Genomic DNA, 23,437 nt, shown 5'->3' with positions numbered 1-23,437 from the left:
CCCCCGCCACCGCCCGCGCCGCGGGGCAGGCTGGGAAAGCGAGTCCGGCGGGGGGAAGAGACCCAGCGCTAGAGCGGCGCGGCCGCGAGGCACGACGGGAAATGTAGTCCGGAAGTGGAGTGGGAGAGGCCGCAGGTTTGAGACTGGGGTGGAGGGCGCAGTGGGGCCTTCCCCCCTTCCCGCCGGCGGGACCCAGCTCGGATCCTGTGGGGCTTCACCCCCCTCCCGGGGCTGGGGAAGGGCCTGAGGGGGGGGGGTGAGGGGGACAGCGGGAGCCCCCCAGGCCCGGCGCCGGGTTGGGGGGAGGCTGCAGGCCGCAGCTCTCCACAGGGAGCCGGCGGGAGGAGGAGAGGGGGCGGCCGAAAACTGCCGGCGGAGGAGTCTAGACAAGAGATTAGCGAGGCTGGAAACAGCGGGAAGAGGCCAAAAGCGCCTTATTTTAGCAAGAACAGAGCAGCTGCAGCTCCGGCAGCGGGGAGCCCACAGGGCAGTTCACCACGGGGGGGGGGGAGGGGAGGGGAGGGGCACGGCCTGTCCTGCCTCAGGGGATCCCCCACCCCGCTCCGTCCTCCTCCCCAGGCCGGACAGGGCTCTGGGCCCCGGAGAAGGACAAAATCCGGGGGGGGGTGGTGTGTGTGTGACTCTCACCCTCCCCCTCCCCCCGAGACCCACACACTCACCTCAGCAGCCCCCCCAACACGCTCCTCCCTGGCGGAGTTCAACCAGGTGCCGCGGTGCTTCCCGCCCCCCGGATTAGGGATTAGCTGAGTTATTAACTAATAAACAAGTCAAATTATAGGATTAAAATATCCTCTTCGTTCCCCCCAACTCCAACCCCTTCGTCTCCCGCCTTGTTTCCAGCCAGCAACCAGGGCCAGAGGAAGGACTGGCCTGTTGCTACCCCCCTCCAGCTGGGGGCTTCTCCTCCCCAAACCACGAATCACTTCCCTGGCATTCTCCTCATCCAATAGATTAAAGTCAGCCACACGCACCCAGCAACATCAATACAAAGGGTTGATGGAGCAGACAACGCCACAACTGTACAGATCCATCGCATTTCTTGTATAGTAAGGGAAAAAAAAAACAGGATTAAAACAGACATCTTCCCTAGGTGGATCCCTGCAAGTGAAGGACGGGAAGCTTGGACCAGACCTGAACCAGCTCTCGTTTGCATCAGGTATCTTGACTGCACCTTCAAGAAGACAACGGCTGGCTGAGGAAGGTGGGAACAGAATCCTTTACGGCTCACGGACGCAGAACAGCAGCCAATATTCCAGCAGCAGGGACGTGGCCGTCACAACTGTCACATCCCCGGTGCCTTTGCTTACCCCACAGGCCATCCCCAGCCTCAGCCAGCACCTGCATCACCTGCCTAGGGCTGGATCTTGTTGCAGCCTTATTTAAAAATAAACCCTCTGCTTTACATTGTATTTTCCCCCTATTTTTTGGCTGAAAACATCCTCGGGTAGTGCTGAAGGTTCAAGGCAAGCGTGGCACCGGGGAACAGGATCCATCACCTGCAGAGCAGGGCAGATCCTTCACTGCTGTCCTGGAAACCTGCACACTCTGTGCACTTTTGTCACCATCAAGTCCAACGGCTTTCAATAACCCTTTGAACTTGTTGTTCGCCTCCTCCTTTGCACACACAAGGCTTACACCAGCGCTGGGGCAGCTCCGGAGGCTGCGCAGGGGGACGCAGGAGCAGAAAATGAAGCAGCAGGTAGACATCGCTCAATATTTCCAGGCGAGATATAGCTAAGCCTTTTTTCCTTCTCCCTAAAACATGCAGAAAAGAATCCCACAGACCCGAGCTAGTCAGCTATTTCTTTATCCAACTCCGCTTCACGTTTTGCTCCAGCTTTATACAACTAAAATGCGTAGATAAAGTTCCTGACGACCTTACACGCGCCAGGGAAGAAGGATGGCGCCACAGCCAGACCTGCACAGACGCAGCCAACGCCGTCTTCGGGGTGGGTGGATTAAAAACGAAGTCGCCACCTTTGTCTAACAGACACGTTGTAATATTAAATGAAAGCTTAACAAAATCCTTTAAGAAAATCCCTCCCAGCCCCAGCCTACCACTCCATCAGCACAGTACATAGCGTATTTGAGACCTGCTCAGCTCAGCACGTGCCCAGTTGGCTTTGTTGGGCCAGCTGGATTCATGTTCTCTTGCCAGTCCGCGAGCCTCACGGGAGCTGATGCCTCTCAGAAAAGCAGAGCACGCTTGCCACAGAAAAAGGCCTCACGCAGGTTTTAGGTCCCAATGGCAAATTTCTACCCAGAGCCACACGAGAGCGCGACCTGGGAACTTCAAGCCTCAGAGCTCCAGCAATTAAAGCAGCACGTTACCGTTAACGGCCATTTAGAAGCCGTCAGAGCAAGGAGGTGCCCTGCCAAGAAAGACAGCCGAGGAACCAACAGCTCGGGGTCTTTCCAGAGGGTGCCCAGGAGTTTCCAGATCTCTGCTCGTGTCCTTGTGCTGGAAGTGAAGGGTCTTCATGCACGATGAGAGGATCGCGGGCGTTCCTCATCCCGTCCTCTCTATTTTAAGATGATGTGGTAGCTATCATTGGTTTCAGCTGCAAAAGAAGCAAAGCTCGTGAGCCACCCGCAACGGCAAAGGAATCTGCTGGGCTGAGCGGCTGTTGACAGAAGAGCCCCCCAAGAAGTATGGAAGGGAAATACAAGACATTTACGCACCTTTCATGGTGTCCAGAACGAAACAGGATTCGTCTTGGAAGTTCTGTATCATCTGAAAGGAGCCACAAAAGCCAGCTGAGTCTGAGGCTGTATTTAAACCCAGCAGAAGCACTTCCCAGCCCTACGTGAAGGTTTTGTGTTCTGCTGTTAGCGATGGGCATAGACTGAAAGGGCTAGGAGCTGCTCAGGCAGGTGCTTAGTGCTCTAGGAAAGGTGACAGCCATAAATATTTATTCCTTCCTCCAGCTCTCCAGAACCGAAGCTCGGAACCAGCAAGCCGAGAGAGAAACCATGGGACTCTGGGATGCAGGTCTAAAAGCAAAGTCCTCCCACAACAATTCCCCTCCCTGCTTTTATAGCAAAGCCAGACGAAACCCAAGCGGGAAGGAGGAGGGTGTGCTCGCGGCCTGAACTAGCTCAGGGAGAGCTGTTCACACCCGATAAACCTCATGGGTTTCAGTGAGGAGCCCCCGGCAGCAGAGCAGCGTCCCCAGACTTCAATGATTAACTCCCAATCCTTCGGAAACTGGAGGGGATGGAGCAGGGCCCTTCCTGAAGGCCTGCCCAGAGGACCTGTTCCCCCGCAACCTCCCCAGCGGAGCTCAGACTGCAATCAGACACAGACCAGCTGAAGCAACCCAGCGCAAGAGGGCGAAAATAAGGAGCACCCAGAGGCCGTCACCTCATCACTGATCAGCACGTGTATCCCCGTCGGACCCTGCTTGTAAATCTGGCTGATCTGTTGGGAAGAGATGCTGAAGAGCTGGGCCAGCTTTTCCGTCAGTTCCACCGCCGTCAGTTCCTCCAGATAAATAGCGTGGTACACTGTGGGGAGAAGAACTCTTACAGCTAGACGTCAAGCACCGCTTCAGTGTCTACGCTACGGATGCGGAGACTCTTCTGCTAGCGCCACGTACGCTCGCCTGGGGAGCAGATGCTTAGAGAAGCACCACGAAAAGGCTGTGCTCTGCCCAGGAACATCAGCCAGCAGGGGTTTAGGAAAGGGAGGTCCTGCTTAACCAACCTGATCTCTTCCTACGACCCGCCTTCTGGACGCGGGGAAGGCTGTGGGCGTTGTCTGCCTGGACTTTGGGAAGGCCTTTGACACTGTCCCCCACAGCATTCTCCCGGAGAAGCTGGCGAATCGTGGCAGAGACAAGTGTACTCTTCGCTGGGTTAAAAACGGGCTGGATGGCCGTGCCCAGAGAGTTGGGATTAATGGGGTGAAATCCTCTTGGCGGCCGGTCACCAGTGGTGTCCCTCAGGGCTCAGTTTTGGGGCCGGTTTTGTTTAATATCTTTATCAATGATGTGGATGAGGGGATTGAGTGCACCCTCAGTAAGTTCGCAGATGACACCAAACTGGGTGGGAGTGTTGATCTGCTGGAGGGTAGGAAGGCTCTACAGAGGGCCCTGGACAGGCTGGATCCATGGGCCAAGGCCAACTCTAGGAGGTTTAATAAGGCCAAGTGCCGGGTCCTGCATTTCGGCTACAACAACCCCAAGCAACGCTACAGGCTTGGGGAAGAGTGGCTGGAAAGCTGCCCAGCAGAAAAGGACCTGGGGGCGCTGGTGGTCGGCCAGGGTGACGTGAGCCAGCAGTGTGCCCAGGTGGCCGAGAAGGCCAACAGCATCCTGGCTCGTATCAGGAACAGCGTGGCCAGCAGGAGCAGGGAAGTGATGGTGCCTCTGTACTGGGCGCTGGTGAGGCCTCACCTCGAGTGCTGTGTTCAGGTCTGGGCCCCGCTGTACAAGAGGGACGTTGAGGTGCTGGAGCGTGTCCAGAGGAGAGTGACCAGGCTGGTGAGGGGTCTGGAGACCAGGGCATGTGGGGAGAGGCTGAGGGAGCTGGGCACGTTGAGCTTGGAGAAGAGGAGGCTGAGGGGAGACCTCATTGCCCTCTACAGCTCCCTGAAAGGAGGGTGGAGAGAGGTGGGTGGTGGCCTCTTCTCCCAGGTGGATAATGACAGGACCAGAGGAAATGGTCTGAAGCTGCGGCAGGGAAGGTTTAGGTTAGATATTAGGAGGAATTACTTTACTGACAGAGTGGTCAGGCACTGGAAGAGCCTGCCCAGGGAGGGGGTTGTGTCACCATCCCTCGAGGTGTTTAAGAAACGTCTAGATGTGGCACTTCAGGGCATGCTCTAGGGGCAGAGAGTGTAGGTTGTGTGGTTGTTTTTGTTTTTGTGTGTGTGTGTGTATGGTTGGACTCGATGATCTCAAAGGTCCTTTCCAAACATGAAGATTCTACCATTCTATGATCACAGCCCCGTTGGGAAGGGACTGTGCACAGCCCATCTATCGAGTCTTGCTTTTCGGCAGGTTCAACACCCGCTCTGCTGCTCCCGCCTCCCGCAGCTATCACCTTGCCCAGCCCAAGCTGCTAAATCTACGTGTAGCGCGACTCTGGTGTCTGCTTTTGCCACATGGCTGCATCATGCCCTGAGCCCCGTAAGCATCAGCTCCACAGTAACTCGGCTGCCATGAGTGTCCTGCACTGCCTGCTCTGCGCTTATGCAGTCCTCGACTCAAAAAGCTTCTATTTTGACTAGAATCAGAGCAATGTTCTGTACCATTCCTGGCAGTTTTCCATCCCAGCAGGACGAATGCACCACCCCAGCAGCTCCCCAGAGCCCCCCCGTACCCCCGATTCCTGGCGGTGGTGGTGGTGGGGGGAAGCAGGAGGATCCGAATTGGAGCAGGGCAAGGAAAGGACAAGCCGTTTGCTTTTGCACTTGCCGCTCCAATCACGGAGGTGGATAAACCGGCGCCTGGCTGCTCCACAAATGTAGGTCACTCATTGTTGTCTGGGCAATGCTGGATTCTCGCAGGAGCTATCGTTTGTCGGCTCAGAGCAGGCAACATGCCGACAGTCAGATTCTGCAGCCACCCATTTGGTGGGCAAATAAAAAAAGGGTTTGCCGCGGTCTTTTGGCACCCTTACCAAAGGAAAGCGTGCCCAAGCCCTCGGTTTGCGTACAGAGCCTGCATCAGGCTGCAAGTGAGCTCGCACGTGAGCTCGCTGCCTCCTTGCAGTGAGGAGACAAGGATGACAGCAGCCAACACCAGGCGCAGCAGCTGAAAGCAGAAGCCACAGACCCTCTTTCGAGCCGCTGTGCGGGCTCTGGTCACACAAGCAGCCTCTCTGGTGAGAGGGGCCTTTCGCCAGCCCAAAATCCGCAGGGAGAGTGGTGCGGGGACAAGGGGATTGGAAGCAACTGGCGCTGAGCACCTGTGAGCAGCAGCAGCAGGGCTTGAAACCGCGTTTCTGTTTGCTTTTGTTTTCCCCTTCACGCTGTCGGCAGCAACCCAAGCCCACGTGCCCCCAGCCGGGCTTCGAAGCCCTTACCAAAAAAAGTACTGGTTACTGTGTCCCCGTCCTCGTGTTTCTGCTGCAGGTCCCTCAGCTGCTGGGACTCCTGACACACGTAGATGGTCAGTCTGGGCCGCACCATCCTATGGACAGAGCAGTGAGTGAACGCCATCGGATTTGCTCAAGGACACCTCTAGTTCCCGACACTTTGCCAGCCCTCTTCCCTCCCCTGTATCCTCAGAAGGAAAAGAGAAGATCAACAAACTCATCTCAAAGCAAAACCGTCCCCACCTTGCTGATGCAGCAAAGGTTTTTGCGAGAAGGGGATGAAGTTGGCACGGGGACACGGTGCCAGCTGGCTACCGGGCAGCTAAACTGGACGGTTCCCTCCTGAGGACGGAGCAGCCACGGGTCAGCCTGAGCTCTGCTGGTAACACGCACGCTCCTGCTTGTTCAGTCTCATTTTGCAGTGCAAAAGCCGGCAGTGTCTCCTGTCCTTCGTGCCCTTCTCCCCAGCGCAGTGCGACCACGTTTCCCTGCTATCTCCCGAGCCATCGGAGGCAGTACATTAACCCCCTGGAATGCTTCCCACCTGCACAGCTCTTGGTGCCCCACATCAGAGTCCAGCGCCGATGCCGCCCCAGACTTTCCCTCCGGCATCCAGCCCACCCTGGGCCCCTCCGCCCGGCTGCAGCGGTGCCTTCTGAAATGCTCCAGCTCAGGCAGGAGCTCAGTTAAACACCAGTCCCTCCTTCTTCAGGGAAAGGTGCAGAGGGATATTCCCTTTCCAGGAAGGTAATTCCAGCGAGAGGCTGTTCAGAGGATGCAGGGAACAAGTACGGCACCGGCGGGACATCCTGGCTTGTGGCTGGATTCTCTGACGCTCAAAGTGTAAGATCATTTCTAACGCTTCCCTCCCACATGGATTTTCTTCCCCAGATTGTCTCTGGAGCCATTACCCTGCTGGCTAAGTTATCAAATTTGACTGAAAGAGGTTCAGGAAGGTTAATGAAACTCTGTTTTCTAGCAAGAGCCAAGCAAACAGACTAAATCAAATACAATTTACCCACCAGCAGCTTTTAAGCAAACAACATACCGTCCTTTTAACGCATTGAAGAGCCTGATGCCATCCGCAGGGCCGCAGATCTGGATAACGTCTTCTCTGGTCAGCTTCAGTAAGTCTGCACCTATGGTTTCAAAAATCAAAAGGAGAGAAAAATCACACAATCCAGCCCAAAGTGTCCGGGATCGGGGGGGGGGTGTCTCCGGACACCGCAGCCGTGCTGGCTCCCCCTTGCAGAGCTCACCCCATTCCCAAATTTCTTCTCCCCCCGCCCCGAAGGACACTCGCTAGGTTTTTTTTTTTTTTTCCAGGCTGGTTTCACAAGAGCGTGTTTCGGTACAACCTCGGGTCCTGCCTTATCATTTACAGCCGGCTATCCAGCGCCTCGCTGACCCTGGATAACGGAGACCGTTATCATCAGGAAAGGAGAGGAAAATAAACGCAAAGCATTTCTTTACACACAGTGCTTTCCCCCAGATCAGCATTTCTCAGCTTGTTTTAAGACCGGAGGGTGCTGCAAGAGAAACCACCCCAGTCCCCATTATTTTGCCAGTTAAAGAGCGAGGTGAGAAACAAAGAACACAGCTTTCAGGAAGCCAAGTTTTATTGTGTTACAAAAAAGACGAGATTTTTAAAACCATTTATATTTGCAAAGGTAAGACGAAGGCGGCCTCAGGGGCAAGGGGAGGCAGAGCGACTCGGCACAGAGGAGGGATAGACACGGAAGGGATGTCGTAACCTACCTGAGAAGTTTCTGAAAAGCCGAGAAAAAGTAGAGAAGCGGTTTCGGTGCAGCCACTGCTGGGCCTCCTGGGGCGTGCTGGTGGGCAAGAGGTTCTGCAATGTAGGAAAAAAAGGATCACAGCCTCAGAGGTGACGTGGAAGCCATTCCCAGTGAGGAACGAGCACAGGTCAGCTCAGTCAGTGTTTATAATTAGTCTTAAATCGAGACCTGAGCGTGGCAGGCTCACAGTACACGCACGCAAGAAAGGCTGCAGCCTGGACGGGTTTTGATTTAAAAGGCTTCAGAAGGACAACGAAAGAGGAAGGAAGCAAAGGGGAAAGCAGAGTGAAGATCAAGGCAACGAGAAAAGGTCACAGCGAGCTACAGAAAGCTTGCTCACAGCTCCGCATCGCTGTACTGGACGTTTTTCCACCCTGTCACCTCTTTTTCCAAAGAGGAGTCAAAAAGAAGTGGTAACTCCCCCAAGACATTAAACCAGAGCGGTCTCTTCCCCAACAAACTACAGCCACCCGCAAACCCGCCCCCGCTGCATCCCCAAATCCCGTTTTCTGACCTGTGCACCGTCCTTACCACAAGCATAAGCTCTGAGGTGTGACTTACATCTGCGATCGGAGGGGGTGGCTCGGGCTGATGGTTTGGAGAGCCATTGCTAGGTTGGGGGGAAAAAAAAGAGCCAGAAAGAGCAGAACAGGAGGTTAGCGCCTCTCTTCCCCCTCCGGCACAGGATCCCGACACGCAGCAACCGCCACCCTCCAAGTCCCATAACCAAAAGCACCGAAACACAGGGGCCGCAGCAACACCGTCATCGTTGCAGCGCAATATTTTGCAAGAACGGATGGCTTACGGCGGAGTATTATCGCGATGGGGACAAGGCAGAGCGAAGCAGGCTGGATGCTGATCAGCAGGGGGAAAACCGCTGATCAAACGCGCGCGGGTTTCTCGTGCGAGAGCTGAGCTTTGCTGCAGCCAGGAGAGGTAACAGCGCTCAGCTTCAAGGCTTTAATTTGATTTTCCCCTCGCTGACGCTGCCTCTTAGGCTGCTTCCACCCTGGAACCAGGCCCTTCCTTTCGTTAGTTGTCACTGCCAGCTCAGACACATCAATCTCTTGCGCAAGGCAGAAATCGATAGCCAGCGTCTTCTCCGGACTCACCCTTCGCCAATGGAAAAACTGCTGTGGGAACTGTTGAAGCCAGGGGACGGCGCGTTATTGACGTACGTTATCTCTGGCCAGGGAGAACACTAGAAAGGAAAACCCAAGAGTCACAGGATTGCTTTGAACAAGCGCACGCATCTGCTCTGGTCGGCAAAGGTTAACAGCTATTCGCTGACCGACAACCGACTAGGAAACAGAATTAAAGTAGGGGATTACAAGAATCTAAGCCAATTCACTGCAGACAGTCACAAAGCTCCGATTTAGTGAGCCTTGATCTCAAAAGGCCAAAAGTCACAAAATTCAAATGCGGGGAGACCTGGGATCTAAACCATCGCTCTGGCACTGGGCTGACACACGCGGCGCCCGCCGGCCTGGGCGGTTCCGTGCAGGAAGGATCCACGCAGTGGATCCAGCCTGAATCGGGCACTGATGAGTGTCCCCAGATTCAGCTGGGGCAGGATGAGGGCTCCCTCCCCAGGGCTGCTCAGCACCAACCCCTCAGACGGCCTCATTTCAATAGACCGACGCTTTCCACTAGCGGAGGGGGGAAACAACAGGGCTTTCTGCCAGCTCACAACCTCGGTGGCCAGTTGTCACATGGGCAAAGCAAAGCTTGCAGGGAGAGGTAAAAATCTTTTATTAGGAAAAAACCCATCACGTTTGCAGGCACAAGAGCCCTTTTTCGGGTCTGGTAAGAAACACCTCTTCTGCCTACAAAATTTATCTTGCTTTTGTCTTGCGGCTATTAACAACTTGGCCAAACGTTTCACAGCAGAACAGCCAGTTCCTTGCCACCTGCGAGCGAGGAAAGCCAGGTTCCGTTAAAACAATGATGCCAGCACCCCACCTCTGTGAGTATCGTAGTTTCGTAGGAAGGCTGGTATTTCTCTTTCTCATGAGGCGTTCGCTTCTCCATCTTTTCCCTGTCCGTCTTCTGCTTCCGATCAGCTCCTTTGGGCTGGAAAGGAGATATTCCTGTTAGAAGAGCAGCCTGGAAGGGTGGCAGCAGACGGTTGGATAGATACGCAAGAAATACAAGCACCAGCAGAGGCGACTCGTGCCTCTGCTCTACCCACTTGTTGCTTTACAGAGGGAAAAGGAAGAGGGCTGGGAGTATCTGCGCGGAGGATTAACAACAGCATTGCTTCTGTAACGACCACAACACCCTGATCTACCCACGCCCCTAAAAAGGGACCCAGAACGTCTGAACAAGGAGGTGAAACATTTTTCGGAAGAACCTTCTCCCAACAGCAGACGCTGGCTTGAAGGGGACAAAGGCCAGGTTCTGGTGTCACTTATCTCAGCCGTGTCTTCTGCACCTACCTCAGCCACACGGAGGGGCGGCATTTCAGTGGCACAAACTGCACCGGAACACGAGAGCGCTCAATTATGTCCTTGCCTTTGCCACGACCTTGAAAACCCGAGCACTCTCTCATACATAAGATTAAGGTGATTTTACTCGTTGCCTTTATCAAATGCTCAAAGCCTGGGGAAAGCAGCAAGCAAGAGAGCGCCTTTACAACCACGAAAGCCATCCTGGTGCTCCCCTAGGCAAAACCCTAAAAAAAACTCCTTTAAAACTCGGCTGCGCGTGGCCTCTGCCTGCACTCACAAGTGGAAGGAATTTGGCCTTGGTGGACCAACACAGCTGCCTGCCAACATGCAGATGCCTCCTGAGTGGATGAGCGCATCCATGGCACCGGCGGGGAAGCTTTAGGACTGCAAATACAACCAGGTACCACAGCCCTCCTGCTCCCCCCACAAGCTCCACATTTCTTTTCCTCTGGACAGCAAAGCCAAGACCCGAACAAGCTCCCACCACGCTCGGAGCTGGGCGAGGAGATGCTGCTTAGCTGTGGCTTGATTAGACAGTTTCCGCCATGAAAATCTAATGGTTGCTCTTATCTTTCCGTGGTCAGCGCTGCTGCTTCTGGCGGCTAGAAAGGATCCGTGCTCCAGACCCCGCTGAGCGTGGGTAAGAGTGTCAGCAGCTATCTTGAAAGCACTGAAATCTCCCATCTTTGAGGGGCAGAAGGGAGAAAGGGAAGAGCAGGGCAGGAGCCCGAATCACGTTAACCCACAAAGGACAGCCTGCGGTGAACATACCTCAGGCAGGCACAGGGAAACGCAGGCACGGTGTTGAGTCTGGTGCCCAAACGGCAGCCCTGACCCCAGGAGGGCGGCTGCGTCAAACCAGCAGCAGATAAGGCCGAGCCCATCAGAGACCATCCTCTGCCGGGAGGCCCTGCCCTGAAGCCACAGCGTCACCGCTTTGGGATTGTTCTGGTTCAAGGTCATCAGAGCCGAAAAAAACAACAACGTATCCCCTGGCACAAAAAGCTGAAGCTCTGGAGAAACGTGGCGCCAGATGCCTCGCAATCTCGCTGTCCTCCGGGTGCTTGTTTGCCACCAGCCTTATCCCTTAACTCCCAACTCCGCAGCCATCCGCTTTGGCTATTTACATCCAGATATCAGCCAGAGCTCAAACAAGCCCTAACAAATCACTCCCCTGCCTTCGAAACGTTAGAATCCAAACAGGCAAAAGAGAAGAGAGGGAAGGGGAAAGATGCCAAGCTCACAGCGGCAGGGCGTGCTGCCCGATATCCCACAGCAACTTCACGGCAGAACTGCAAAGCAGCACAGACGCCCAGCCAGGCAACCAGCCCCACTGCGTGCCACGGGCCCCTAACGGGAGGGGAGAGGAGCCACGGATGAGATTTTGTGGGGTGTTACAGGGAGAACGGGGTAACGGAGGCAACCTCAGCGTAGCAGACAGCGTGGGCATGGTGTGTCCCCACTTATTCCCTGCACAGCCACCCTCGCGGCACCTGGGCACCTCTCAGCCACCCACGCCATCGTGCTGCCGTGGCCGCCACCGCCAGGTCGTGGCTTTGGGTTTCTGCAAACAGTTTGCAACTGGGACAAGACGCCCGCACCGCTGGAGAGGCTGGACACAGACGGACCATCAGATGCAGATGGACTATCAGCAACAGGTAATAATGAGGGGTTTAGAGAGACACCAAAGCTCCTTGAGGGATCTCCCAAGCTGATAAGACTCAAGACTAAATGTGGGAGGTTTCAGACACAGGCAACACAACCCATGTTCTCCCTGTACATTGTTCTTGGCTTACTGGTTTTGCAGCCTCAACAGCATCCAGACTCAATGGACACAGAGGAACCAGGGGGAGAGCGTCAACGCAAGACCAGAAGGACCGGGAGGCCCTTTTGCAGGCAAGCTCGGCCACAGTCCTGCACCCGTGATGTTCACTGGGGCTGCAGCGTGAATTGGGGCTGACTCCTGGTTTGTTTCCCAATGGGGGAAGGCCACCAAGGGGCTGAGGTACCTTGAAGACCTTGATCTGGCAGCTGGCGGAGTGCAGGTGCTCCGTGTACTCCCCGTTCTCGTTCTCCTTGAACGTGTCTATTTGGACCCGAAAGGGAACCCCCTTTTCTCCTCCGTGCTTCCGCATGGTGAACTCCGTGCTGATACAGTGAACCTGGGGGAAGGCGAGGCAGCCTGCGGTGAGTAATTCCGCCACATTCGACTGACCGCATGCTTCCCAATCCCCTCGTGGCAGCCAGGACAGCGCTCACGTAAAGGGCAGCCCGGTCAGAAGGGCGAAATACAGAGCTGGGATGGGATCGCATCAAGTACCCCCAGCAGTAAGGAGTTAAGGGGATGCCACAGCAGAGGTGGAGCCACATTCTTCCAACAAGTTTTGCAACCTCTTAACGTTACAAGCAAGCCCCGGATCAGCAGGGCAGGGAGCTCAGCTCCACCAGCCGCCACACGCTGCAGCCTGTTATCCTAGGCGGGAGGGCCAGACTTCCAAGAGGTATTTTAGGCAGCTGGTGAGATGTGCAAAAGCATCTAAGCAAGACGGAGACACAAATCACAACGCCAGCGGGACCTAAACCACCAAAAAAACCCGTGTAAAACAACTTATTGGTGGTGGTCAACTGTGCCTGTGCTTTGCTAATGCACAAATTGCTGCTCTCCGGCACTGCTTGAGGCAGGAGGTAGGGTGTAGTTTAGTTGACATCCTTCTACTGTAGCATCTGGCTGCTATTTCAATGCTCCAGGTTAAAAAAAGCATCTTCTCCCGCCTTGGATAACTCATTTTTTTTCCCCCCTAGACCCCCGCAAGAGGAGTTTCCCCGCTTTTCTTGTACCTGGATGAACACAGAAGTCCTCTTTGAAGGATCCCATAGAAACTCCACTGTATTGAGCTGGGTTGGGTTTGCTCTAGGGTCGATGATGCCCACGGACATCGGGATATCTGTAGGGGCACATACGGAGAACACGCTGGAGTTTGCAGTAGAAGGAGAAGGAAGATATTCACAGGGAACACATGGAAGAACCAACCGTGTCTCTCAAAGTGCAGAATCGTGACCGCACTTTGTCCCTTAAAGTCAAGGGAGCGGGAACCCGGCTGGAGGCACTTCAGGCACCCACATCTCCTCCAGCCTTGGCCAAGGTGATACCATGGGGACTCACCTATGTCCAGTATCCTGTCCCCAGGCCTGTTCCACCGCCAGCCCTCCAGCTGCTGATGCTCTGTGTACTGCAGCCGCCGGTCATGAAACACCACCCGGAATATGCTCTATAGAAGGGAGAAACGGTCAGTGCCTGGAGCTGCCCCAGGAAACCTGACGGTCTTCAAGCTGGGAGGCATTTCCCGGTGCAAGAAAAGGGGCAGGGAGGAGAGCCGAGGAGCCTGAAGGCTTCATGAAGAAGCCAAAGCTATAAAAGAAAGCCCAGACAGACCCTTGGGACAGAAGCACGGAGGCTGCAGCTTATCTTCCTGAACACTAAGCGATCAGCAATCGCCTCTTGGCTTGACCCCAGGCCCCATGAGACTGGTTGGACACCATCAGCCAGACTGGTCTCACCAAGGCAGGAGAAGGGGAAAGGGAAAATAAACCCCCCAAGCAAGCCAGACCCCCCCCACACCGTCATGAGGGCTGCTGTGGGGATGCAGTACAGGATCTCGCTCGCTGCTCCCTGCGGCAGGGGATGGCCCCAGCTGGACACACGTACCCGTGCTCTCCGCTTACCTTTACTAGTTTCCCATTTATCTCCGGCAGCTCTCCGATTTTCCTGTTGTCCAGCATCCGGATTTCATAGGACTGCCCTGGGGGAAAGAAGACAAGGGCGCTTCGCGGTTAGTCGTGGATGGACCCTCACTGCCACCCCTCCTCTGGCATTCTGACATCTTTTCCTGCCACACCAAGCATGCCACTTGATCTTCTTGCCGTGTTTTAGTGAGGGGCCGTAGGAGCAGGAGCCATTAGAGCCACAGCTATAACGCCCCTCTCCAGGGCGAGAGAATCCTCCCCCCATCCTGCAGCAGTACTTTCCAGGAACTACCCTTATTAACCCAAGATCGAGAACAGGGAAGAAATTGATTACACAAGCTTCATCTGCCTTCCGTCGCCAACCCTGATCTTCCAGTTCTACTTGAAAGCAGCGGGGACAACTTGAACCTGTAAAACACGCCGGCTGCAGAGCACCCCAGCACGGATCCACCACTTAACCACCTTACATCGTGCAGGTTTTAATTAGGTTAAAGCCTACAGGCGATTCACCGCCATAAGCAGATGGCAGGCAGCAAGGTGGAGGAAGTGGCGCTTCCAGACAGGAGCAATCTGGGGTTTACTATCGAGGCGCTTTCCATTTCCAAGGGGAAGTTTCCAAAGGCAGAATTTTATTTTTCAGAGTGTTTACGGGAGGCGCAGACAGCCCGCGGAGGGCACGGGGCGTCCCTCACCTTGGTTGAGATAGGTGAGCGTTTCGTCGTGGAGTTTGACGGCGGGGGAAGTGGCGGCACACAGCACGTACTGGAAAGGCAGAATTTTGTTCTCGTTTTCAGGGGGCAAACTCGATTCTTCCTGCTTGAAGATGGGCAGGGCAAGGACGTCGCTGCGAAGAGATTTGTCAGACAGATTCATTTCAGCTCTGGCTAGAGAGAGATGATGCATTTGGCATTTAGTTCCTCCTCCTAGGAAGAGCTTTGAGCTTTTTTTAGTTAAAAAACCCCCACATACCCTGACATCTCTCTGCAGAACTGCAGAGGAGCATTAAAACAGACCAAGTAGTTTTAGAAGAGGACCTGACACCTGCTCTTGCTAAAGTTTTTTTTCAAGTTAGCCTCCCTGTCTGCCCCAAACCTGCACATTTCTTGCTTCAAAGCTAAGAGACAAGAGAGTTTGTGTTTCTGACTGAAGCCCAGCTCCTCCGGCAGCGCGGCTCCTGCACCGCTTATGCCTCAGCGCAGAGCTGCTGCAAGGACGGACACACGCAGAATGACATCCATGTCGTGCCGATAAATGCCCGTCCTCTTCCTCGTGGTACCGGCCCACTCACCTCCACCAGCCCCTAACCCCTTCCCCTGCTCCGCGCAGAGCGGCCAGGAGCTCCTCTACCCTCCAGGAGAGGCTTGGCAGGAATTACAAGCCTTGTTCAGGTCAAGGTCGGCATTTTGTTTGCCGTCCTCGGTACTTATAAAAGCCCCCCAGCGAACAGGCGTGCCAGCCAAAGCGGAGGCAGAGACCTCGGGGTACGCTGGATGCGGGGGGACGCACAGTCAGAGCACCAAACCCTCCCTCGGGCAGCCGTAACCTGCTGCATAATGCACACAAACATCTCGGTGGAGCAAATCCTGTAGGCTCCGACATGAAAAGAGCCCTTCTGGCATGAAGGCAGCAGGATGCGGACCCCCCCAATTTTCCCCAAACTCATCGACAAGCCCCCAGAGCCACGAGCCCTTTTGCTGGGCACCATGCAACCAGCCAGCCCTGACCCAAACCCAGAGCGTGGGATGCCCATGGAGGTCAGAAGATGCTGCGTGTCACTGGCAGCAAAACCCACGCCGTGGGTCCCCACGCCTCGGGATGTGGGAGAAACCAGAGCCAGGGTTCTGAGACAACCACAGGCATCTCTCTTACACCTCCCAGGTCTGCCTCTTGCCGAAATCTGCCACGACTCCTGCCCAGCCTACATCTGATGACAGGAGGAACTGCCCTGGGGAGCCATCAGGGTGGCTTCACCACAAACCATTAACCTGCAACAGCCCCAGCACCTTCCTGGCGATCGGGTCAGAAGAGATGGGTTCTCCGGGAGCTCCACGGAGCCGCTCCAGCTGGCACGGGCCTGGGCTCATCATCCTCTGGATGCTGTCGTGCCGCTCGCAGCGCTGGCTGGGAAAAGCGAGGGTGTTCCAGCCCCGTGCTACCAACTTTTCTCAGGAGAAGGATGTCTCCAGGTCTTTGCGATCATGCAAAAAACTCGCTCTCTCCACTTCCCTGCCATCACAGACACTTTTCTATACTCAAAAGGCCACGTGGCAACAATAACTTGCTGAATAATGTTAATTTAAAAACTATCAGCGATAACCCTGAGCCTATGGATACGTATTTAATAGAAATCATTTCAGAAGCTGACTCTCGGCAGTTGTTCCGAGCCACAACAACGGCCAAAAGTGTTGCCTCCGTACTGCATAAACCAGAACATCCTCCCTCCCACCCACCCGAGCGGAGCCCAGGCCAATGTGCTTGAGCACGGACGCGAGGGCAGAGCCGTGGATCGGCTGCTGGGGCCACCCAGTGCCATCCCACCGCCCCCAGGTGAAACAACGCGGGGACAGAGCTATCCAGGTCCCTTCAAAGGGCAGTAGCGAAGCACCGAGCCCTGATGAAGAGTCAGGTGGCCTTCTTCTCCTGTTACAGACTCCTGGGCTTTGGATGCTCAGGGGAGAGCAAGGAAGGAGGAGTTAAATCAGCTTTTTTTCCCTTTAGTTGAATATTAAAAGCCTTTCCCAAGGAAAAACTGGACTTATCTGGCCAAATATCAGCTCCCACCCTAAGAGGGCTTTAACCCTTTGGTCTCAAGTGACCAAACATCCACCCTTCCTCCAGCGCTGTGCAAGAAACACACCATCCCTGCTGCCCAAACCCGAGCAGGAGAGCCCTTCCCTGCTCAAAGCCCAACTTATCAGACATTACACAGAGCCGTGCGGACGCCCCGGGGTCTCGGCATCAAAGCACGTGCACGCAATTAGGCAAATTACACAACCCGGAGGACAAACTTCCCTGCAGCTCCATCTCATTAGCAGAGGAACGGCGTTTCCTCCCGCAGGATTTCTCGCCCGAGCGGGCTGCCGAGGCAGGACCGAGCACGGCTGTTACCGATCCCTGTAAGAGAGCACAAGGCGCGAGGACGGGGAAGACCAGCATTAACCTGCTGCGCCCTGACAGACGGGAAAATTAATTCAAAGGCTACGCCCTGCACAAATCCTCCCGGCAGCCGGAGGAAGGCAGGATGCACTTCTCCTGCACGCACGAGCGCTCATTTTCCTCGTAGGCTTTGACACGGCAATGCTTCAATCCCACTTCTGAAGCCTCGGGACACCCTGGATTTGCTCTTTCGTTTGCTTTGCCTCGCACAAAACCAGTCTGGGTGATAAAAAGGCAAAGCTTGACTGTAACCCCCCCCTGCATGGGGAGCACATCGCCGCCATCCCGGCTTTCACTTGCTTTTCCCGTGCGTGCGTAGCTCTCACGCGACGCTGGACCACGCAGCGCAGCGGTCTGCTGAAAAATCACAAGCTGCTTTTCGGGGCTCCAGGAGCTCCCCTCGGCCACTAAGACGGCTCAGACGCCCGCCAAGAGGAACGGCAGAGCCACCCCTGCAAGACCTCCCCAAATCCAGCCTCTAGATTTGCGTTCGCTAAGACCCCGCGTGACCACAACCCAAAACCCACATTTTATTGCAAGCTGCAAAAGGGGAAAGATAACTTAGGGTAGTCGCATCCCGGTATTTCTGGAACAAGAGTCCAACCCAATTAATCAGGAATGATCACCAAGCAAATGCTGATTTGCTTTTGCAAGCAGCTGTTGGGGAAGCAGAGCTGCTTTCGGTGCGAATCTGCAGGCACGGGCAGGGCGGTGGAGCGTCGACGCGACACCTCGGTCTGCGGGGAGCGATCCTTCAGCGTCACAACGCCCACGGGTCTGGCCAAGAGCTCTCGGCTGGGACCTCCGGTTATTCAGACACCGTTATGTTCCTGTGCTATAGGACCCAGGTAATGGGGTGAGCTTTACGTATCGCAGGGTGCAATAAAACGTTAAAACCACTTATAGATACAGCACAGTTATAAAACAGCAAGGGAAAGCCCGGCAGCTCCCGGGGCTGGTGCCTTCACGGCATCTCCAGGGGAAGGAGAACCTCAGACCCAGCCGCGACCTGCAAAGCGATTCATGGCGGCACAGAAAGCACTGTGTTATTTCGCCTCCTGCCTGTCTCCCAGGCTGCCATCGCTGCCGAGTTCAAGAGAAGCCATTTTACAGGCTGTTTGGAGAGAGCCGGGAAGCTGGGAGTCCTTCAGGCACCGACATCCCACGAGCAGTCCCCAGCGATGTCCCCAGACACCCAGCGTGGCCAAACCCTGCAGCCACCAGCGGGTTTTTCTTTGGACAAACCCACACAAAGCCCTGCCTGCTCCAACGGCACCTGGAGAAGTTCCTGCAGCTCCTGGCACCACACCTCCCTTTAAAAAAAAAAAACACCACCACAACGATATTTCACTGTGCAATTTAACATGCTTTTGGGGAAACACACTTCACTTAAGGCCTCCGGTTCCGGGGTGAGAGAGAATCTCCTGGAAAAAAGGTGAAAAAAATAATTACAGGAAAACTCTGTGGATGGAAGTGTTCAGTCAAAGCCCGATTATCACCTCTAAAGCCACCTCCGCTCGCTTAAAGACCTAATTCCAGGGAACAACAGTAACGCCAAGAATTAAGGCTCGTTAACAAACGCAAAGCACAATCCTAACATACAACTCAAACAAGAAAAAGCTTCCGGCCCGAGCAACAACCCTCATCCTCCTCCACCACCTACCAGCACTCGCTCCCAAGGTAGTATCGTGCCTCTTCCATAGGGAGAAGGGATGAACGCAGAAAACCCCCACGGGGCAAGCACAGGAAAAGCCGCAAACGCTCTCAAAACCCGAGGTGCCTGTTGAAACCTTTCCCCGCTTCCCGCGACACGGAGAGAAAATGTCAGATGTCAGGACAGGAAGGTCGGCGCGCTCACCTACGGGGGCACACGCTCTATTTACGGGCAGCGTAGGTCAAGAAAAGTCTCCGAAAAAGAGAGTCGGGTTTCAGGCGGCCGAGCGAGCCCCACAGAGAGCACAGCACGGGCTCAGAGCAGCGGCACAGCCACCGCGCCACCGTCACCCAGCTCAGAGCCCTTTTGCGCCGGTGACGCCGGTGTGGAAAAGCTTTGCAGCCGGTTTGGTGAAGAGTTGTGGCCTCGGGAAACCTCCAGCGCCGAGAACTGGTGCCCAGCTGGGTCAGCCACGGTAGGTAAAGGATGTAAACGCCTCGAAGCTCACAGCTGCAAGATTTCCTTGTGCAAGGAAAACTTTGCTGCACGGCCAACGGGTTTTAGCTCAGCGGGGGCGAGTTAAGGTGATCCACAAAACCTTCGCTCGCCCCATCTGAGAGGGGGAGCGTTAGTGCACGCGACCCCTTGCCCGAAAGGAAGGGGAAAGGGGACAAAAAAAGAGCTTTGAAGTGTCACGAATCCCCCCCCCTCCAAGCAAAGCTTGACCTCCCCTGCACACCTGGGAAACTCATTCCCTCCCTCCCCATCAAAGGTAATGCAGGAGGAATCCCTCCTCCGAAAAGCGCTCGGTGTCACCATTGCCGGGAGAGGTGACGGACACGCTCCCTCCGAGCCCCCACGTCTTTGGGGCTTTAATTTTCCCCCAAGCACTCCAGTTAAATAAACGCCAAAGGTTGTGACAGATCCTAACGGCGGTCAGGGATAACTTTGGGAAGGTGCTGACACTCCTCATCCCTGGAAGGCAGGAGAGACGGAGGGATGAGAAGAGCTGCCCTTCCACTTCCCCTGGAAAAGGGCAGCGGGCTGGGAGCTGCTTTCCAGCCTGTTTTACCGCGAACAACCACCCGATGGGTCATTTTTAATTCTGACTTTTACCATGTCCAGTTGCAGCCCCCTCAGAAAGCCCCAGGCTGGAGTCAAGGCATCCTCCTGCGGCATCTTCCTCCCGGACGGCTTAACCTCAGCCCCAACCTCCAGACCTTTCCTCGCCGCCCGCCTGCGTGCCCAGCTCCTGCCTCGGGTCTGTGGGGACGGATCCACCTCCTCCTCCCTCCTGACTTCCAGCCGAGGAGCTCCCAGGATGAACACAAGTGGAACAGAAGTTGCGTTTGAACTAACAAAGCTCTCGCCCCAAATTACACCAAGGCAGCTCTCTCACTGATGGCGGTGGACCTGCACTGGACCACAATGGAGCTACTTAATCAAGGATGGCAGCGGGGACGCGTGTGGCCGCTCGCGAACCAACTGGGCTGACCCCATCCAGTCCAACACCTCATCCACGGGCTGCGCTTCCCTGTTAGAACTCACACAGCCACAAACGAGGCGTTATCGGGTCTCAAACCGCAAGCACGATGCAGCGCTTTGGCCTTGCTGCTGCACGGAGGCTCGGCCGAGCGGCTGGATGCCAGAGCCGGGAGCGGGAGGGCAGAGAGACGAAGCAAGCCGGGACCCATCTCCAGAGCATGGGCCACGTATTTGTGCAATGAGGGTTGAGAACCCGACGCTACGAGGTCCCGATTCCAATCCCTGCACGGGGCGTTGGACCCCGTGGGGGTCCTGGTCCTCTCCTTTGCTCCCAGTTTAGCTCAGAGTCAGAAGGACAGAGCTGGTCTGACACGAAAAAACCTGAAGTGTGTTCCTCCGGGAGGATGGTTAATTAGGGCAAAGCACTGCTCCTGGGGCGATTACCGTACGCTGCATAAAACCAAAGCAACCAGCCGCGGGCTCTTCTAACCAGCAGCAGAGGAGAAGCCTGGGACTAAGCCTGGGCGATTCAGCTGCACTTTGTGGACATGAGGAGACCAGAGACCCAGTGCAGCGCTGGGGCTGCGCAGCCCCACACCCTCAAGCGCAACCACTCTCCAAAAGGGCTGCCCAGCGAAGCCCCGACAGGCTCTTTCCAACCACGACTCCGTCCCAACTTCAGGCGGCCACCACCATGCCCCAGAGCCGAGCGCCCGGCTCCCTCCTGAACCACCCCCTTGGCCACCGAACGTGCCATCAGGCAGCTCGGTTCCCATCTTTAGGTGCATTTTGGGGGTCATCAGCCCACCCTGAGCCCCCCAGGGTGGCCAGCTCCTCTCCCAGGCGCAGGACGGGCCCTTTGGGGTGACCTACCTCATGCTGTAGGCCCCGGCGCCCAGCTCCTGGCCGATGCCCGACAGGCTGGCATCGAAGTCCTGCACCAGCCCGGACTCGATCACCTCGTCGGCCAGCGGCAGCTTCAGGGCCCAGGCCATCCTCACCCACAGGCGGGGGGCGCAGGCCCCGGGCAAGGGGGCCGTGTCCCCCGTGGGGGAGGGCAGCGGGGGTCGCCCCTGGCAGCGGGGAGTTGAACTCGCTCTCCCTTTCTCCTCAGGGGACCCTCTCCCGGGGTGGCTGACTTGGGGACCCCCAGGACCCACACCCCGGCTGCTGCACCCCCCCAAACCCTTCAAGGGGCTGCGTGAACCCCAAACACCCCAAGGCCTACAGACACCCCCCAGGGGACCTTGTCCTCCGGGGACCCCCAAAACCCTCAGCCCCCCTCCCAAGGGACTGCACCCCCGGGGGACCCCGGGCCCTACTGACACCCTCGCCCCGAGGCGCTGCGCCCCCAGGGGATCCCCAGGCCCTAGAGCCCCCCCAAAGCCCTACACCTCCCCAGGCCCTACAGCCTCCCTAAAGCCCTAGAGCCCCCCCAGGCCCTAGAGCCCCCCGAAAACCCTACAGCCCCCTCAGGCCTTACAGCAAACCTAAAGCCTTACAGCCCCCTCAAAGCCCTTCACCCCCCACACGGGGCTGCCCTCCGAGAGGACCCCTCAGGCCCCACCGCCCCCCTCTCAAAGGCCAACCCCCCCCCAGAAGCTGCCAGCGGCCGCCCCCGAGGCCCCGCGCAACCCCAAGGCCGCCTTCCTGAGGGGCTGGGCCCCCCGGACCCCGCTGCAGAGCCCTCCCCGGCCCCGCCGCGCCCGCTGCCGCCCCGACGAGGGCCCCGGGCCGCGGCCCCCGCAAGATGGAGGCGGCGGCGCCGCCGACCCCCCGCCCCCGCCGCCAGCGGGGAGGCGGCCCCGCCCCGCCGCCTCGCCCAGCCAATGGGAGCCGCGCGCCGCCGGGTGACGCGCGGAGGGAGGTAGCCAATGGAGAGCTTCGCTTCTGGCCCGCCACGCGGGGATTGGTCGGGGGGCGGGGCGGGAGAGGCGCGGGGTGGGGCGCTCGGGTCCGTGCAGAGGTTCCCGGAGGTCGCGGGTTCGAGGCCCGGCCCTGGCTCATGCGTGTGCTGAGTTGCGCGGGTCTCAACCGGCAGCGGGCCGGGGGGCCCGGGAGGGGGGTTGGTCGTGGTGTTTTCTCCCTCCCGGGGCTGCTGCGGGGGTGGAGGGAACGATGGCGGCCCAGCTCCATCCTCGGAGCTGCTTTCCCAAAAACCTGGGTGCCAAGAGCAGCCTTCCCTCCGTGTCCCCCCTGGGTTTGGGAACAGGGAGGGGGAGCAGGTACACACACACCCCCCCACACGCACCCACACCCCGAAAAAAAGGGGAAAGGAAAAGAAAAAAGAAAAATACTGTTTATTTCACATCACTACATCAAGTGCATCAGTCTGCCGTGTCCAGCGTCCCCTCCCCGTCCCCCCAAACCTCCCCCTTCCAGCCACCTCAAACCTCTCCCCGTCGCTCCCCGGGCTCGGGCGGGGGCGAGGAATGGAGTCCCCCAACCCGCCTGGCCCCCAGGTGACGGTGGGGGGAGGCGGGGAGGGGGTGCTGCCTCTGCTATGGGGTTCACCCCCCCCAGAACCCCTCTCGGGATGGTGGTGAAGTCCCCAACCACCACAACGTCCCCCGTGGCGCGGGGGTGGCACCGAGAAGCCCCTCGCACCGGTGGGCAGGAGGTGGGGGACCGCCGAAATCAAAGCGGGGCGGGGGGGTGTGTGTGAAATTAAATCGGGGCTCACCCCTAACGAGCCGCGACGCTACCGCGGACCGCGGAAACACGGGAAAACGACCAAAAAATGAAAATCACTCCTTTTTTTTGTGTGTGTGTGTGGGAGGGGGGGGGGACACGACACTCGGGGGGCAGGAGAGGCGCGTGCAGGCAGGGGGGCTGTCACCACGCGCGTCGCAGGCAGGAGGAGGCAGGAGGCAGGCGCGACGCCCGACGCGAACACGCTTAGGTCATGTGTGATGCGGAGGAAAGGGGAGAGACGGACACACGGACACAGCTACGGGCGGAGGCGGGGTGGCGGAGCCCCCCCAGCCCCCCACCGCGGGGCCGGGGGGGGACAAAGTCGGTGGCAAAAGTGCTGATGGCAGGAGGTCGGCGGGGGGAAGGGGTGGGCGATGGGGTCGGGGGGGTGG

At 57.0% G+C, this 23,437-nt stretch overlaps 1 protein-coding gene and 1 long non-coding RNA gene across 5 annotated transcripts; one reads left to right on the top strand and one right to left on the bottom strand.

Moving 5' to 3' along the window:
• The first annotated feature begins 96 nt into the window (after positions 1-96).
• LOC141733867 (uncharacterized) lies at positions 97-3,529 on the top strand. The gene is made up of 2 exons (XR_012584403.1): positions 97-135; positions 1,112-3,529. It is a non-coding gene; the product is annotated as an uncharacterized LOC141733867 (long non-coding RNA).
• Positions 1,813-21,948, bottom strand: TFCP2 (transcription factor CP2). 4 transcript variants are annotated; one of them, XM_074564848.1, is made up of 17 exons: positions 18,876-19,097; positions 17,065-17,170; positions 16,060-16,282; positions 14,749-14,900; positions 14,036-14,112; positions 13,476-13,581; positions 13,151-13,257; positions 12,322-12,474; positions 9,825-9,935; positions 8,975-9,063; positions 8,394-8,472; positions 7,822-7,915; positions 7,112-7,202; positions 6,052-6,158; positions 3,386-3,528; positions 2,704-2,755; positions 1,813-2,582 (listed from the first exon to the last, which is right to left on the bottom strand). In XM_074564848.1, exons 5-17 carry the CDS (start codon positions 14,090-14,092, stop codon positions 2,545-2,547), a joined length of 1,227 nt encoding a protein of 408 aa, XP_074420949.1. In that variant the 5' UTR covers positions 14,093-14,112; positions 14,749-14,900; positions 16,060-16,282; positions 17,065-17,170; positions 18,876-19,097; the 3' UTR covers positions 1,813-2,544. The 4 variants fall into 4 exon arrangements, with proteins under 4 accessions (XP_074420949.1, XP_074420946.1, XP_074420947.1 ...); XM_074564845.1 differs by lacking the exons at positions 16,060-16,282; positions 17,065-17,170; positions 18,876-19,097 and adding an exon at positions 21,225-21,948; XM_074564846.1 differs by lacking the exons at positions 16,060-16,282; positions 17,065-17,170; positions 18,876-19,097 and adding an exon at positions 21,225-21,944 and having other exon boundaries at positions 8,424-8,472.
• Between the last annotated feature and the right edge of the window lie 1,489 nt (positions 21,949-23,437).

This window comes from Larus michahellis, chromosome 22 (genome assembly GCF_964199755.1).
Source record: "Larus michahellis chromosome 22, bLarMic1.1, whole genome shotgun sequence".
Classification (NCBI taxonomy): domain Eukaryota; kingdom Metazoa; phylum Chordata; class Aves; order Charadriiformes; family Laridae; genus Larus; species Larus michahellis.
This window is presented reverse-complemented; position numbering and strand designations above follow the sequence as displayed.